General features: G+C 38.1%; 1 protein-coding gene across 1 annotated transcript in view; it reads right to left on the bottom strand.

The window, feature by feature from the left end:
* The window catches only part of CFAP53 (cilia and flagella associated protein 53), a 66,857-nt gene extending 48,884 nt beyond the window's left edge, over nucleotides 1-17,973 (bottom strand). Inside the window, exons 1-3 of the mRNA XM_060121612.1 lie at nucleotides 17,581-17,973; nucleotides 13,255-13,484; nucleotides 12,580-12,753 (exon numbers count right to left, since the gene is read on the bottom strand). Coding sequence (XP_059977595.1) covers nucleotides 12,580-12,753; nucleotides 13,255-13,484; nucleotides 17,581-17,814 — 638 coding nt within the window. The 5' untranslated portion in view covers nucleotides 17,815-17,973. The remainder of the gene's footprint in view (nucleotides 1-12,579; nucleotides 12,754-13,254; nucleotides 13,485-17,580) is intronic.
* Between the last annotated feature and the right edge of the window lie 23 nt (nucleotides 17,974-17,996).

The raw sequence follows: 17,996 nt of genomic DNA, 5'->3' as shown, positions 1-17,996 counted from the left end.
CTCCTAGAGAAATGGAAATAAAAACAAACAAATGGGACCTAATGAAACATAAAAGCTTTTTTGCACCGCAAAGGAAAACATAAACAAGACCAAAAGACAACCCTCAGAATGGGAGAAAATATTTGCAAATGAAGCAACTCACAAAGGATTAATCTCCAAGATTTACAAGCAGCTCATGCAGCTCAATAGCCAAAAAAACCAAACAACCCAATCCAAAAATGGGCAGAAGACCTAAATAGACATTTCTCCAAAGAAGATATACAGATTGCCAACAAACTCATGAAAGAATGCTCAACATCACTAATCATTAGAGAAATGCAAATCAAAACTACATTGAGGTATCACCTCACACCGGTCAGAATGGCCATCATGAAAAAATCTAGAAACAATAAATGCTGGAGAGGGTGTGGAGAAAAGGGAACACTCTTGCACTGTTGTTGGGAATGTAAATTGATACAGCCACTATGGAGAACAGTATGGAGATTCCATAAAAAACTATAAATAGAACTACCATACGACCCAGGCATCCCACTTCTGGGCATATACCCTGAGAAAACCATAATTCAAAAAGAGTCATGTACCAAAATGTTCATTGCAGCTCTGTTTACAATAGCCAGGACATGGAAGCAAACTAACTGTCCATCAACAGATGAATGGATAAAGATGTGGCACATATATACAATGGCATATTACTCAGCCATAAAAAGAAAGGAAATTGAGTTATTTGTAGTGAGGTGGATGGACGTAGAGTCTGTCATACAGAGTGAAGTAAGTCAGAAGGAGAAAAACAAATACCGTATGCTAACATATATATGTGGAATCTAAGGAAAAATAATGTCATGAAGAGCATAGGGGTAGGACGGGAACAAAGACATAGACCCACTAGAGCATGGACTTGAGGATATGGGGAGGGGGAAGGGTAAGCTGGGACAAATTGAGAGAGTGGCATGGACATCTATACACTACCAAACGTAGGGTGGATAGCTAGTGGGAAGCGGCCGCATGGCACAGGGAGATCAGCTAGGTGGTTTGTGACCACCTAGAGGGGTGGGATAAGGAGGGTGGGAGGAAGGGAAACGCAAGAGGGAAGAGATATGGGAACATATGTATATGTATAACTGATTCACTTTGTTATAAAGCAGTAAGTAACACACCATTGTAAAGCAATTATACTCCAATAAAGATGTTAAAAAAAATACTAGCAAACAGAATCCAAAAGCACATTAAAAGGATCATACATCATGATCAAGTGGGGTTTATCCCAGGAATGCAAGGATTCTTCAACATACTCAAATCAATCAATGTGATACACCTTGTTAACAAATTGAAGGAGAAAAACCATATGATCCTCTCAATACATGCAGAAAAATCTTTCAACAAAATTCAACACCCATTTATGATAAAAACCCTCCAGAAAGTAGGCACAGAGGGAACTTTCCTCAATAGAATAAAGGCCATGTATGACAAACCCACAGCCAACATTCTTCTCAATGGTGAAAAACTGAAACCATTTTCTCTAAGATCAGAAACAAGACAAGTTTGTCCACTCTCACCACTATTATTCAATATAGTTTTGGAAGTTTTAGCCACAGGAATCAGAGAAGAGAAACAAATAAAAGGAATCCAAATCGGAAAAGTAGAAGTAAAGCTGTCACTGCTTGCAGATGACATGATACTCTACATAGAGAATCCTAAAGATGCTACCAGAAAACTACTAGAGCTAATCAATGAATTTGGTAAAGTAGCAGGATACAAAATTAATGCACAGAAATCTCTGGCATTCCTATACACTAATGATGAAAAATCTGAAAGTGAAATTAAGAAAACACTCCCATTTATCATTGCAATGAAAAGAATAAAATATCTAGGAATAAACCTACCTAAGGAGACAAAAGACCTGTATGCAGAAAATTATAAGACAATTATGAAAGAAATTAATGATGATACAAATAGATGGAGAGATATACCATGTTCTTGGATTGGAAGAATCAACATTGTGAAAATGACTCTAGTACCCAAAGCAATCTATAGATTCAATGCAATCCCTATCAAACTACCACTGGCATTTTTCACAGAACTAGAACAAAAAATTTCACAATTTGTATGGAAACACAAAAGACCCTGAATAGCCAAAGCAATCTTGTAAAGAAAAATGGAGCTGGAGGAATCAGGCTCCCTGACTTCAGACTATACTACAAAGCTACAGTAATCAAAAGTATGGTACTGGCACAAAAAAACAAATATAGATCAATGGAACAGGATAGAAACCCAGAGATAAAGCCACACACATATGGTCACCTTATCTTTGATAAAGGAGGCAAGAATATACAGTGGAGAAAAGACAGCCTCTTCAGTAAGTGGTGCTGGCAAAACTGGGCAGGTCCATGTAAAAGTATGAAATTAGAACATTCCCTAAAACTGTACACAAAAATAAACTCAAAATGGATTAAAGACCTAAATGTAAGGCCAGACACTATCAAACTCTTACAGGAAAACATAGGCAGAACACTCTATGACATAAATCACAGCAAGATCCATTTTGACCCACCTCCTAGAGAAATGGAAATAAAAACAAAAATAAACAAATGGGACCTAATGAAACATAAAAGCTTTTGCACAGCAAAGGAAAACATAAACAAGACCAAAAGACAACCCTCAGAATGGGAGAAAATATTTGCAAATGAAGCAACTGACAAAGGATTAATCTCCAAGATTTACAAGCAGCTCATGCAGCTCAATAACAAAAAAACAAACAACCCAATCCAAAAATGGGCAGAAGACCTAAACAGACATTTCTCCAAAGAAGATATACAGATTGCCAACAAACACATGAAAGAATGCTCAACATCACTAATCATTAGAGAAATGCAAATCAAAACTACATTGAGGTATCACCTCACACCGGTCAGAATGGCCATCATCAAAAAATCTGCAAACAATAAATGCTGGATAGGGTGTCGAGAAAAGGGAACCCTCTTGCACTGTTGGTGGGAATGTAAATTGATACAGCCACTATGGAGAACAGTATGGAGGGTCCTTAAAAAACTAAGAATAGAACTACCATACGACCCAGCAATCCCACTACTGGGTGTATACCTTGAGAAAACCATAATTCAAAAAGAGTCATGTACCAAAATGTTCATTGCAGCTCTGTTTACAATGGCCAGGACATGGAAGCAAGGTAAGTGTCCATCATTGAATGAATGGATAAAGAAGATGTGGCACATATATACAATGGCATATTACTCAGCCATAAAAAGAAACGAAATTGAGATATTTGTAGTGAGGTGGATGGACGTAGAGTCTGTCATACAGAGTGAAGTAAGTCAGAAAGAGAAAGACAAATACCGTATGCTAACACATATATATGGAATCTAAAAAAAAAATGGTTCCGAAGAAACTAGTGGCAGGACAAGAATAAAGATGCAGACGTAGAGAATGGAGTTGAGGACACGGGGAGGGGGAAGGGTAAGCTGGGACGAAATGAGAGAGTGGCAGGGACATATATACACTACCAAATGTAAAATAGATAGTTAGTGGGAAGGAGCTGCATAGCACAGGAGATTAGCTCAGTGCTTTGTGACCACCTAGAGGGGTGGGATAGGGAGGGTGGGAGGGAGATGCAAGAGGGGGGGATATAGGGATATATGTATACATATAGCTGATTCACTTCCTTATAAAGCAGAAACTAACACAACATTGTAAAGCAATTATACTCCAATAAAGATGTTAAAAAAAAAAAGAATGGCTATCATCAAAAAGAACATAAATAACAATGTTGGCAAGGATGTTGCACTATTGGTAGCAATGTAAATTAGTGCAGCCACTTTGGAAAACAGCATGAAGGTTTCTCTAAAAAGTAAAAACAGAACTACCATATGACCCAGCAATTCCAGTCCTGGTACATAACCAAAAATAAAAAACAAACACTAATTCAGAAAGACACACACACCACAATGTTCATAGTAGCAGTATTTATAATTGTCAAGATATGGAAGCAACCTAAGTGTCCATTAACAGATGAATGGATAAAGAAGATATGGCATATATATACAATGGAATACTACTCAGCCATAAAAAAGAATGAAATTTTGCCATTTGCAGCAACATGGATGGACTTGGAGAGCATTATGCTAAGTGAAATAAGTCAAACAGAGAAATACAAATACCATATGATATCATTTACATGTGGAATCCAAAAAAATACAAGAAACTAATGACTATAACTAAAAAGAAGCAGACTCAGAGATATAGAGAACAAACTTAGTGGTTACCAGTGGGGAGAGGGAAGGGGGGAAAGGCAATACAGGGGTAGGAGATTAAAAAAGTTTTTTTCATGATGTACCAACTTTTTCTCTGTGAAAGACACCCCTAAGAGGAAAAAAAAAACAAGCTACAGACTAGGCAAAACTATTTCTAAACCACATATCCTACAAAGGACTCATATCTGGAATATACAAAGACTTTTCAAAACTTAACAGCTAATCCAATTAGAAAATGGGAAAAGATATGAAGAGACACTTCACCAAATTGAATGTACACATGGCAAATAAGCATATGAAAAGTTGTTCAACACCACCACTCATTAGGGAAATGCCAGTAAAGGTGGCAATGAGATATCATTACACACCTCTGCTGTACTAGTGACAGTATGAAAAGCTGGCAAAGATATGGAAAAACTTAATCTTTTATACATTATTGGTAGAAATATAAAATCGTACAGCCACACTGGAAAACAATTTGTCAGTTTCTTACAAAATGAAGCATACATATAAGACCCAGCATATGGCAATTATCCTAGAGAAAGGAAAACTTATGTTCACACAACTATCTGTATACAGATGTTCATATCAGATTCATTTATAATAGTTAAAAACTAGAAACAATCAAAATGTACTGCAATAAGTGAATGATTTATAGAAACTTAAGTACATCCATGCAATGGAATACCACTCAGCAATAAAAAGGACAAACTATTGATACATGCAGCAATTTGGATGAACCTCAAAGGCAATTCATTGACTGAAAAGAGCCAATTTCGAAAGATCACATATTGTATGATTCCATTTATATAAAATTCTTGAAATGATGAAATTATGGAGACGGAAAAGGGATTAGAAGTTGCCTGAGGTTAGGAATGATGGGGGTGACAGTGGTGGTTGTGACTATAAAGGGGAGCACAAGGGAGACTTTTGTGATGATGGAACAGTTTTGTACCTTGATTGTGGTGGCGGATTAGATGGATCTACACATGTGATAAAATGGCACAGAATTATATACATACATTATACCAATGTCAATTTCCTTGTAGGATACTGTGTTATAGTTACATAAGATATAACCATTGGAGGAAACTAGGACTGTAAGAATACATGACATTTTTGTACTATCTTTTCAATTTCTGTGAATATATAATTATTTAAAAATTAAAAAAATTTTTGGCTTCCCTGGTGGTGCAGTGGTTGAGAGTCCGCCTGCCGATGCAGCGGACATGGGTTCGTGCCCCGGTCCAGGAAGATCCCACATGCCACGGAGCAGCTAGGCCCATGAGCCATGGCCGCTGAGCCTGCGTGTCCAGAGCCTGTGCTCCGCAACAGGAGAGGCCACAACAGTGAGAGGCCCGCGTACCGCAAAAAATAAATTAATAAATAAATAAATTTAAAATCACTGGTTATCTTGTCATTGTTATTCATTTCATTTCATTATTATTACTGAAAATAATTTTGCTGTTTGGAAGACCTGGAGCAATAAAAATGATCCGTTCTAGAGTGTCAAATATTCTAGGTATGCCACTGAATATACCTAAAAGAAATGAATGTGCTTGTCTACCAGAAGACATGTACAAGAATGCCCACAGCAGCTTTATTTATAAGAATAAACTGGAAATGACTGAAATGCCTATAACCTGGAAGATGAATAAATTGTGGTATATTCACATAATGGAATACTAAAAGGAAGAGGAAGGGAAAGGAGAGGAAGAGGAAAAATTTCATCTCACTTTATGTATACATTAAAGCCTCAATTATATTTTCAGTAATGGGGCCTGATTTAGCATCCTTGATCAAAATTTAACACTGCCCTTTCACCATTATAATGAATTAAAACTATATTTGCTGCTCTGTATTAAAGAGTTGGTGGTATTACATTAAAAACACTGAAAACAGTTGGATTTCAAATGAATTATGATAGTCTCCTTTATCCACCATTTCATTTTCTACAGTTTCTATTACCCACAGTCAACTGTGGTCTGAAAACATTAAATGGAAAACTCCAGAAATAAACAATTCATAAGTTTTTCAACTGCACTCTGTTCTAAGTAGTGTAATGAAATTTTGCACCCACTTGGGATCTCCAACCGTCAACATTTTCTGCTCCTGACATCAACCATCAACATCGTCATTGATCAATGATCCAGGATCACCCGAAGCAGATGATCCTGCTTCTGACGTGTGGTCAGAAGGCCAGTAGCCTAATGCTACATCACAACGTCTACATCATTCACTTCACTTCATCTTACTTATCACATACACATTTTATCATCTCACATCATCACGAGAAGAAGGGTGAGTACAGTACAATAAGATATTTTGAGATAGAGAGATAGACCACATTCATGAATTTTATTACAGTATATTGTTATAACTGTTCCATTTCATTATTGTTGTTAATCCCTGACTGTGCCTAATTTATAAATTAAATTTTATCATAGGTCTGTATGTATTGGAAAAAACATAGTATATACAGAATTTGGTACTCGCCCCACTTTCAGACATTTACTGGGGATGGATAAGGGGGGCTACTGTATATTGTTGCAGGATATAACTGTTTCTTCAAAAATTCTAATAATTCATCTAACTAGCAAGTTATACAACTTGAAGTTGTATACTTAGTTATATAAGATCTCTCTATGAAATCTGTAAAAATTGTTACCAAATTAATACGTATTTTAAGAGCACAAACCACTTATGAAACTTCATTTTTATTACTGTGTCAAAAAACATTTACTAGAGAGTGGAAAATATATTAATGGTCCATTGAAATTCACTTCCCATTGTCCCCTTTGCCCCTTACAGCATCTTCTCCTCTAGCAGCCAGTAGGGAGAATCCAGATCCTGCCAAAGACAGGATGTGAGGCTATGCTTTACATACACTCGAGAGAACAAGAAGTGTAGAGCAGGTGCATCCATAGAAAAGGTCTGAGAAAGGTCTCAGAATCCCTAGCTGGGCTGATTGGTGATGGTATTTCTTTCCTGAGGCCAGCTAGTAAAAACTGGAGGGGGTAAATACTTCTTTAAATGCAAAGACAGCAACACAAGGCTTCGAAGCTTACAAAAAATCAAGGAAACAGACACCAACAAAGGAACACGATGATTTTCTAATAACCAATCCTAAAGAAATAAAGCTCTACAAATTACCTGATGAAGAATTCCAAACAATTGTTTTAAGGAAGGTTGGTAAACTACCAGAGAACACAGATAGACAATGCAACAAAATCAGGAAAACAACACAGGAACAAAATGAGAAATTCAACAGAGATAGAAATCATCAAAAAGAACCAAACAGAAATTCCGGAGCTGAAGAAAACAATGAATGAAATGAAAAACCCAAGAGACAGCATCAACATCAGGCGTGAACAAACAAAACAAAGGGAAAAAATCTGAGAACTCAAAGACAGGTAATTTGAAATCATCTAGTCAGCGTGTCTGAATGTATAAAAAACAATATCCAACAATATGCTGCTTACAAGAGACTTGCTTCGGCTTTAAGGATACACATATCTTTAAAGTGAAGGGATGGAAAAAGATATTTCATGCAAGTAGAAACCAAAAGAGAGCAGAGGTAGCTACACTTATGTTAGATAAAATACACTTTAACTCAAAAGCTGTAATAAGAGAGAAAGAAAGTCATTATATAATGATAAAAGGAGCAATTCATCAAGAGGATATAACAATTATAAATATAGATTCATCCCTTGGTATCTGCAGGGGATTTGTTTGAGGACCTGCTACAGATACCAAAACCCACAGATGCTCAAGTCCTGTAGTCAGCCCTCCACATCCCTGGTTCCACATCTGCGAATTCAACTAATCCCAGATCATGTAGTACTGCATTTATTGAAAAAAACACATTTAAGTGGACCTGCAGAGTTCATATCTGTGTTGTTCAAGGGGTCAGCTATATATGCACCCAACATGAGAGCACTCAAATATGTTAAGCAAATATTAACAGATATCAAAGTAGAAACAGACAGCAGTGCAGTAATAGTAGGGAACTTCAATACTCCACTTTCAACAGTGCATAGATCATCCAGACAGAAAATCAGTAAGGAAACACTGGATTGAACCATACTTTAGATCAAATGCACCTAACAGACATACACAGAACATTCCATCTAATAGCAGCAGAATACACATTCTTCTCAGGTACACATGGAACATTCTCCAGGATAGATCACATGCTAGGTCACAAAAAAGTCTTAACAGATTTAAAAAGATTAAAATCATATAAGTATCTTTTCTGACCACAATGGCATAAAACTAGAAACCAAACACCAGAAGAAAGCTGGAAAATTAACAAATATGTGGAAATTAAACTCACACTCCTGAATAACCAATGGGTCAAAGAAGAAATGAAAAGGGAAATCAAAAAATATCTTAAATGAAAACAGAAATACAACATACCCAAACTTATGGGATGCAACAAAAGCAGCTTTAAGAGGGAAGTTTATCGCAATAAACACCTATATTAAGAGAAAAGAAAGATCTCAAATAAACAACCTGACTTTAAACCTCAAGGAACTATAAAAAGAACAAACTAAGCCCAAAGTAAGCAGAAGGAAGAAAATAACAAAGATCAGGGCAGAAATAAATGAAGTAGAGACTAGAAAAATGATAAAACATATCAATGAAACTAAAGCTGGTTTTTTGAAAAGATAAACAAAATTGACAATCTTTAGCTGGACTAGCTAAGGAAAAAAGAGAGAAGATTTGAATAAATAAAATCAGAAATGAAAGAGGAAACATTACAACTGACACTGCAGTAATACAAGGGATCATGAGAGACTATTATGAACAATTATATGCAAACAAATTAGATAATCTAAAAAATGGATAAATTCCTAGACACATATAAACTACCAAGGCTGAATCATGACAAAATAGAAAATCTGAAAAGACCAATAATGAGTAAGGAGATTGAACCAGTAATCAAAAATCTACCAATAGGGCTTCCCTGGTGGCGCAGTGGTTGGGAGTCCGCCTGCCGATGTGGGGGACGCGGGTTCGTGCCCCGGTCCAGGAGGATCCCACTTGCTGTGGAGCAGCTGGGCCTGTGAGCCATGGCCACTGAGCCTGCACGTCTGGAGCCTGTGCTCCGCGGCGGGGGAGGCCACAGCGGTGAGAGGTCTGCATACTGCAAAAAAAAAAATCTACCAATAAAGAAAAGTCCAGGACCAGATGCTTTCACTGGTGAGTTCTACCAGATATTTAAAGAAGAATTAATACCCATCTTTCTCAAATCCTCCAAAAAAATTGAAGAGAAAACACTTCCAATATCCCTGAATAACACAGATGCAAAAATCCTCAATATAATACTAGCATGGCAAATTTAACAGCACATTAAAAGAAGCAGATACTATGATCAAGTGGAATTTATCCTTGGGATGCAAGGATGGTTCAACATATGCAAATCAATAAATGTGACATACCACATTAACAGAATGAAGGATAAAAATTATATGATCATCTTAATACAGAAAAAGGTTTGACAAATTCATGATAAAAAAAAACTCTCAACAAATTACTTACAGAAGGAATGTAGCTCAACACAATAAAGGCCATATATAACAAGTGCACAGCTAACATCATGCTCAAAAGTAGAAAACTGAAGGCTTTTCCTCTAAAATCAGGGATAAGACAAGGGTGCCCACTCTTGCCACTTGTATTCAACATAGTACTGGAAATCCTAGTCAGAGCAATTAGGCAAGAAAAAAAAATGAAAGACATCCAAAATGAAAAGGAAGAAGTAAAATTATCTGTTTGCAGATGACATGATCTTGCATATAGAAAACCCTAAAGACTCCATCAAAAACTGTTAGAACTAATCAATGAATTCAGTAAAGCTATAGGATTTGAAATCAACAAACAAAATCAGTTGCATTTTTTACACTAATAATGAACGATCTGAAAGAGAAATTAAGAAAACAATCCCTTTTGCAACAGCTTCAAAAGCAATAAAATACGAAAGAATAAATTTAACCAAGGAGGTTAAAGATCTGTACACTGAAAATTATGAGACACTGATGAAAGAAATTGAAGACTCAAATAAATGGAAAGATATCCTTTGCCCTTGGGTTGGAAGAATTAATATTTTTAACATGTCCATACTGGGGCTTCCCTGGTGGTGCAATGGTTAAGAATCCACCTGCCAATGCAGGAGACACAGGTTCGAGCCCTGGTCTGGGGAGATCCCACATGCCGTGGAGCAATTAAGCCCGTGAGCCACAATTACTGAAGCCCGTCCACCCTAGAGCCTGTGCTCCGCAACAAGAGAAGCCACCACAATGAGAAGCCTGTGCACCACAATGAAGAGTAGCCCCCGCTTGCCGCAACTAGAGAAAGCCCGCACGCAGCAACGAAGACCCAACACAGCCAAAAATAAATAAACAAAATAAAATTAATTAATTAATTTTAAAAAATGTCCATACTACGCAAAGTGATCTACCGGTTCAATGCAATCCTTATCCAAATTCGAATGGCATTTTCACAGAAACAGAAAAAGAAAAATCCCAAAATTCCAACTGAATTACAAAAGACCATGAATAGCCAAAGCAATCTTGAGAAAGAACAAAGCTGGAAGCATCACATGCTTGATTTCCATCTATATTACAAAGCTATCATAATCAAAACAGTATGGTAGCTGCATAAATACAGTTGCATAGACCAGTGGAACAGAATAGAGGGCCCAGAAATAAATCCAGGCATATATGGTCAACCAATCTTTTACAAGGAGACCAAGAACACACAATGAGGAAAGGATAGTCTCTTCAATAAACAGTCTTGGTAAAACTGGATATCTACATGCAAAAGAATGAAATTGCATCCCTATATACACCATTCAAAAAAATTAACTCAAGGGCTTCCCTGGTGGCACAGTGGTTGAGAGTCCGCCTGCCGATGCAGGGGACACGGGTTCGTGCCCCGGTCCAGGAAGATCCCACATGCCACGGAGCGGCTAGGCCCGTGAGCCATGGCTGCTGAGCCTGCGCGTCTGGAGCCTGTGCTCTGCAACGGGAGAGGCCACAACAGTGAGAGGCTCGCGTACCACAAAAAAAAAAAAAAAAATTAACTCAAAATGGATTAAAAATTTAAACGTAAGACCTGAAACTGTAAAACCCATAGAAGAAAACATAGAAAAAAAGCTCCTTGACATTGGTCTTGACAATGATTTTTCAGATATGACACTAAAAGCAAAGGCAACAAAATGAAAAATAAACCAGTAGGACTATATCCAATTAAAAAGCTTCTGCACAGCAATGGAAACAATCAACAAAATAAAAAGGCAACCTACAGAATGGAAGAGAATATTTTCAAACCATATATCTGTTAAAGGGTTAATATCTAAAATACATAAGAAACTCATTTAACTCAATAGCAAAAAAAAAAAAAAAAAACAACCAAATAATCTGACTAAAAAAATGAGCAAAAGTCCTGAATAGACATTTTTCCAAGAAGACATACAAATAGCCAACAAGTATGTGAAAACATCACTAATCACCAGAAAAATGCAAATCAGAACCACGATGAGATATCACCTCGCACCTGTTCAGATGGCTATTATAAAAAAGACAAGAGGTGACAAGTGTCGGCAAGGATGTAGAGAAAATGACACCTTTGTACACTGTTGGTGGGAATATAAATTGGTATCGCCGTTCTGAAAAACAGTATGGAGATCCCTCAAAAAATTAAAACCAGAACTACCATATGGAAACAAACTAAGTGTCCATTGATGTATGAATGGATAAAGAAAGTATGAAATGGAATATTATTCAGCATAAAAAAGAAAATTCTGCCATTTGAGACAACATGGATGAACCTGGAGGATATAATACTAAGTGAAATAAGCCAGACAGAGAAAGACAAGTACTGTATGATCTCACTAAATGTGGAATCTAAGAAAAAAAAGTTGAATATATAGAAACAGAGAGTAGAATGCTGGTTCTCAGGGGTTATGAGGTGGGAGAAATCTGAACATATTGGTCAAAGGATATAAATTTTCAGTTATAAGATGAATGAATAAGTTTTGGGGATCTAATATACAATATGGTGACTACAGGCAATAATACTGTATTATATATTTGAAATATGCTAAGAGAGTGAATCTTATGCATTCTCACCACAAAACAAACAAAACTCCTCAGTATCTGCATTATGCGATGATGTATATATAATTAACAAGACTTAAAGGTACAACTACTGTGTATACCCTCTTAAGGCTACACTTTACTGTAGTTAGCTTTCCTAAATAATTTTTAATATACCAACTTCAGATTCTGTGTGTGTGTTTTTCTGATATCATTACCTGAATTGCTGGTCTAGCTTTTCAGCCACAAAATCCTGTCTCTCTTTTTCTTTCTTCTCTCTTAATAATCTGATTTTATCTCTCATTCTATCTTTTTTCTCCTCAATTGTTTCTTCTTTCAACTGCATTTCAATAAAATATTCATTTTCTTCTGATGCTAAAAGTTCACGTAACCTAAGTTCACAAAACAAAATGACAAGAGAAAAGGAAATTAAAACTATCATGCCACATTTCACTAACTGATTTTTATTTTGTTAAATCTGATTTCAGAAGTACACGTTCAGTCATAAATTTTGTAAGAAGGAAAGATCATTACAGTATTCTATAAAATAAGACTAGTTGCCATTTAAAGCAATAAAGATACTAATCTATGCCATGTTTTATTTGATCACATACAGATGAGATATGTAATGTATATCTTCAACAAAAAAGCAAAATGAGCAGATTTTAATTAAAAATAAAGAAATCTGAAACAATATGTTCTTTTGCTTTCTATCAAACATAGGTTATCACAAGTGAAAATAGAAACAAGCAATAGCTATTGGTTTGGTAGGAATATGCATAGCTCAGCCATGATCCTTACTGTAAAAATTCACTTGATTTTTGATTGATCAATCTCAAACTGTGGTTTTAGGAATGTTTCAGAGTCTGGATCAGCTGATTTATGAGCCTTACTTATTTCGTCTTTCTTCAGTATTGATGATAAACCCTTGCATGGCATCCTTGACTCTCGCTTTCACAAGACTGTCCACAAACTTGCGGTCATTGTGCTGGTCCCACTCAACTTTCAAGCGATCCCGCTCGTTTGACTTAATGGAAGCCAAAATAGCATGATGCTTCTGATGGCTGCGTCGGATTCTTTCCAGATGATGTTCAGCCCCTTGGCCTTTGGGAGGCTTGGCTCTCTGAAAACAAATAGCAACTATCACTTATGATAGACCCAAAATCAACTGCATATTTTCAATTAATCATGACCTCCACCAATACTCATATTAATCAAAACTTGGTATATAAAACTAATACATCCTGCTACAACTGCAAACAACTTAGGTGCCTAAGATGTAACTTGTTTGATTCTTTGAACCTATACCTAAGATGTCATCAAATCAGTCTCAAATATTTCTCAAATGCCATTTGAGTAAAAGTTCATGGAATTATAAAGTTAAAAATTTGAACAGGGCTCCAGAGATTATCTAGTCAATAGATAATTGACTAGATAATCTCTGGATTATCTAGATAAGTTATAACTTAACAATAGATAAGTTATTTGCTCAAAGTGCTTTAAATAGTTAGGGCAGGCCTGGATAGAACAAGAATTAGAGGTCTTCTAATTCCTGACCTTGATCTTGCCACCAACTACCCCACATTGTTTCTCAGGGGTGGACAACATAGTTACCAACATAAAAATTCTTTCAATTAAGAGACTACTATCTAAGTATAAGGATATATCAATATATAACAAGTTGTGACAATGAAAAACCCTTTACTAAGAGGGAAGCAAGGAAGATAGAAAGGGAGGGAGGGAAAGAAGGAAAAGAAAAGGGGGAAGAAAAAAAAAACCCTAGTGGTAGAACTTTTTTCCTATTTCTATTGTGCCCAGAAGTTTAATGTAAGAGCTGTGCTCCTGACATTTTGGGGTAAATTGAATTTCTGTAAATATGTTCATTTTATACAAACTTCCACCAGAAAGTTGGAAATGCATACATCATTGTGAATACATATTGACACATTTAATAAAATCATATGGACTATATCTTTTTCATTTCTGTATTCCTAGCAATGAACACGCCTACCAGCATCAGGTTCTCAATATGAATGGGAAAGATGAATGAATGAAACAATGTTTATGGGTGGGCTTGATGTGATTCCTGCTCCTCCTGGGCCACCATGAAATCCATGGTCTTGAGCTTTGTATTTTCAGCCAGTTTTATCAAATCATCCTTAGGTGAGTAGTGAGACTCTGGTGTGCTGATTCACAGTAACAAAACTTTTTTTTTTTTTGCGGTACGCGGGCCTCTCACTGTTGTGGCCTCTCCCGCTGCGGAGCACAGGCTCCGGACATGCAGGCTCAGCGGCCATGGCTCACGGGCCCAGCCGCTCCGCAGCATGTGGGATCTTCCCGGACCGGGGCACAAAGCCGTGTCCCCTGCATTGGCAGGCAGACTCTCAACCACTGCGCCACCAGGGAAGCCCAGTAACAAAACTTTTAACTCATGTGGCAGAGTCAATCTGATCATTTACACTTAGAATTGGGACTTGGTAATGGAATCTCCTAGGGAAAGAAAATAAACATTTGAAGATAGCTTCATGAAAAGATTCAGGGCTCAGGGTGTATATATATATATATATATATATATATATATATAATATACATATATATATATTTTATATATATATATTTTTTTATATATATATATTATATATATATATATACACACACACCTAGATTAGTTGAACAAGATAATACAAAACTGAGGTAGGTTGGAGACAAAGGATGATGTTGAGGGTTACATCATGGGAAGTAGCTAATTCATATCCAAATTATTTAGAGCCTAGATTTAGTTAACAAACTACTGTTCTCTAATACATAAAACATTTTATGAACGTGGATTCAGTGACAACAAAGCAGAGCTGGGTCAAGACTGCACCCTGGGCAGGATATACATAGGAACTCACGCTCCCAGTAGACAAATGGGCTGAGAACAGGAACCAAGCACCAAGGTCATAAGGAATCAATTGTCAAATTGTCAGGGCAAGAACCAGGTTCTGAGGTACATTTTGACTGAAGAGGGGGATGGGGGTGGAGGGTGGTGAGAAACAGCCTGAGCAGTAGCTGGGGATTAGGAAGCACTTTAAGGCTTGGGCATCCTGTGTAGGACTTTGTGATCAGGAAGGACCTTATCTCTGGATGAACAGGTATGATCTGGAGTTCTCTAACAATGAGGTGGTGCCAATCCATGCAGAGTCTTAGCATTATGTAATCAAAACCTGTCCTGTTTAACAAAAATATAATATAAACCAGATATGTAATTTAATAACATTTTCTAGTAGCTGTATTTTAAAAAGTAAAAAGAAACAGGGGAAATTAATTTTAATAATATATTTTTATTTAACCAATATATCCAAAATATTATCATTTCAACATGTGACTCTATGCATAGTTCAAGTGCTCAAAAGCCATTTGTGGCTAGTGGCCACCATAATGGACACTGCAACTCTTAAACCATGCTAAATTCAGAACAAAGGGTTTAATAACTACTCTGTACTTTCAAGGTCACTGAAGGCTTTTGTTACTGCAACATCTCAAATTAGTTTCTACTATTACAGTTTACAGTTTAATGTCTTAAAGAATGATGTCTTACAGCCTAGGTTTGATCCTGGCCTCTACTGATTACTAATTGTGTGATCTTGAGCAAGTTACTTAATCCTTTTAAGTCTCAGTTTTCTCACCTGTCAAAATGAGCAAAATAAATGTCCTCCTAAAAAAATTATTTCAAGAAGTAAATAACTGGGTTCCTAGGAGGCACTCACCAAATAGCCGCTCCTTTTGCTTCTCCATTACTTCAGACATTTCATCTTTCACCAACTTCTCCTGGAGGAATTGTTTAGCATCCAAGTCTCATCTCTGGTGGCTTTAATTCTTCTCCCACCACAACTCTGCAACCTCTAACATCCACACTTCTTATCACACTCTGACATCTGAGATACACCAGCTCTGACCTCTTCCTTTTCCTCTTTATTCTTCTATAAGCTTAAAGTATTCAATAGGCCTCCTTCTCCGGTTTGGTGGTAATTTGGTAGAACAGAAATCCTTATTGGTTCCCAACACAAGTAATATCACCTGACCAATGGCCCAGCCCCTGAGCTCAGTGTTCGCATACAGAACCCAAAGTACATCAATTTCTGTCCCTCATAAAGTCTGTCTATAATGATCACCTTGAACCGTACAGACTGTAAAAGACTCCACTCTACTGATTTCCAAACCCAGATCCTACAGTCCCTGGACCTAAAAAAGAGGGGGCATTGAGAACTGCTATGCGCATTATGGAGCATAATAAAACTGCACCCTTCATTATCCCTGATATTTCTTCCACAATGTTCCAACACAGACAGTATAGCACATCATTACATACTGTGTTAACCTTTGATGGTTTTGTGCATGAGCAAGTTGTTTCTGCAGTTAGATGATAAGCAACGTGAAGGCAGGGATCAGACTTCTAAAGAAGGGTAAACCTCCCAGGGTCACTGTATTCACCCCTGTATTTTCCACAGAGCTGTGCACACAGCAGGAGCTCAAGTAATACCTCTATAATTGCCTGCCTACACGTGGTTTTCTAGCCTGTAGAAACCAGTGTGTAGAAACAAAGGTGCATGGACCAAGTGTCTGAGGTTCTGAGCAGGATCTGCAGCACGCAGCATTCCCCTGGCCTCCTACCACCTCCCCTGCCTTAAAGGCAACCATCTCCTATTCCCAGGCCTGCAGGGACGCTTCTGTTATGGTTGAGTCAGCAGAGAAAGGGCTCTATAACCACTCACAACCCCTCACAGCCCCTCACAGCCCCTCACAGCCCAATACTCCTTCAACAGACGATTTTCCTAGGCGTGTAGAACTAGCCCAAGACCGTACAGCTGCATCACTGCCAGCCCAGACCCCAGATTTCCTGCCGCCTGACCCAGCACCGTTTCCTTGACACACCCTCCGCATTGCAAAGGGACGACCTCTTTCAGCAGTCTTGGAAGACTGAAAACTCTCAAGATCTAAAGTGGTGTTTCTCCAAATACAGAAAGTAAATATTATATGACGCGGGGGTTGGGGGGTAGGGAGGGACGGAGTACGAGAGCTAGGCAAGAGATCTTATCCTTCCCTCTTTCAAAATGCAAGCTGCTGCATCAAGCACCTGCTTCCCTCGAGAGAGCCCCTGCTGGGGGCCAGGGTGGGCTGCGCTGAGTTGGGGGAGACGCAGAAAGCGGTAGGGTCCCGCACACACATCCCGTGCTTACCACGATCACCACTTTGGGAGTGGGGCCCTTAACCTCCCGCTGTATGATGCCAAATCGCTGGCTGTACATTTTCGAGTCCCCTCGGGTTGGGGGCGACGCCCGCCGCGGTTCCCCAACCACAGCGACCTGAGGGACCAGATTCCGCGACGCAGAGGTCCGGTTGCCATGGTGCGCCTCGCGGGGATCAGGGCAGGTGAGGGGGGCGGAAGTTGGTCCCGTCACCATGGTGACCATAGACTCCAGCACTCACGACTTCCTCTGGGAGTGGAAAAGCTGAGTCTGCGCAGTCCTCTCCCCGCCCTCCGCCAGGCCTCCCGCCGACCTCACTCCCTTCTTCCAGGGTTCATCAAATAGCAAAAAAAAGAGCCTCCTTAACCCGAAGTTTAGTCGAAGATCTAACTACATTCCAATTGACT

The sequence above is a fragment of the Lagenorhynchus albirostris genome, chromosome 14 (assembly GCF_949774975.1).
Source record: "Lagenorhynchus albirostris chromosome 14, mLagAlb1.1, whole genome shotgun sequence".
NCBI classification, from domain to species: domain Eukaryota; kingdom Metazoa; phylum Chordata; class Mammalia; order Artiodactyla; family Delphinidae; genus Lagenorhynchus; species Lagenorhynchus albirostris.
Note: the sequence above shows the minus strand (reverse complement) of the source record. Positions and strands in the feature narration are given on the sequence as shown.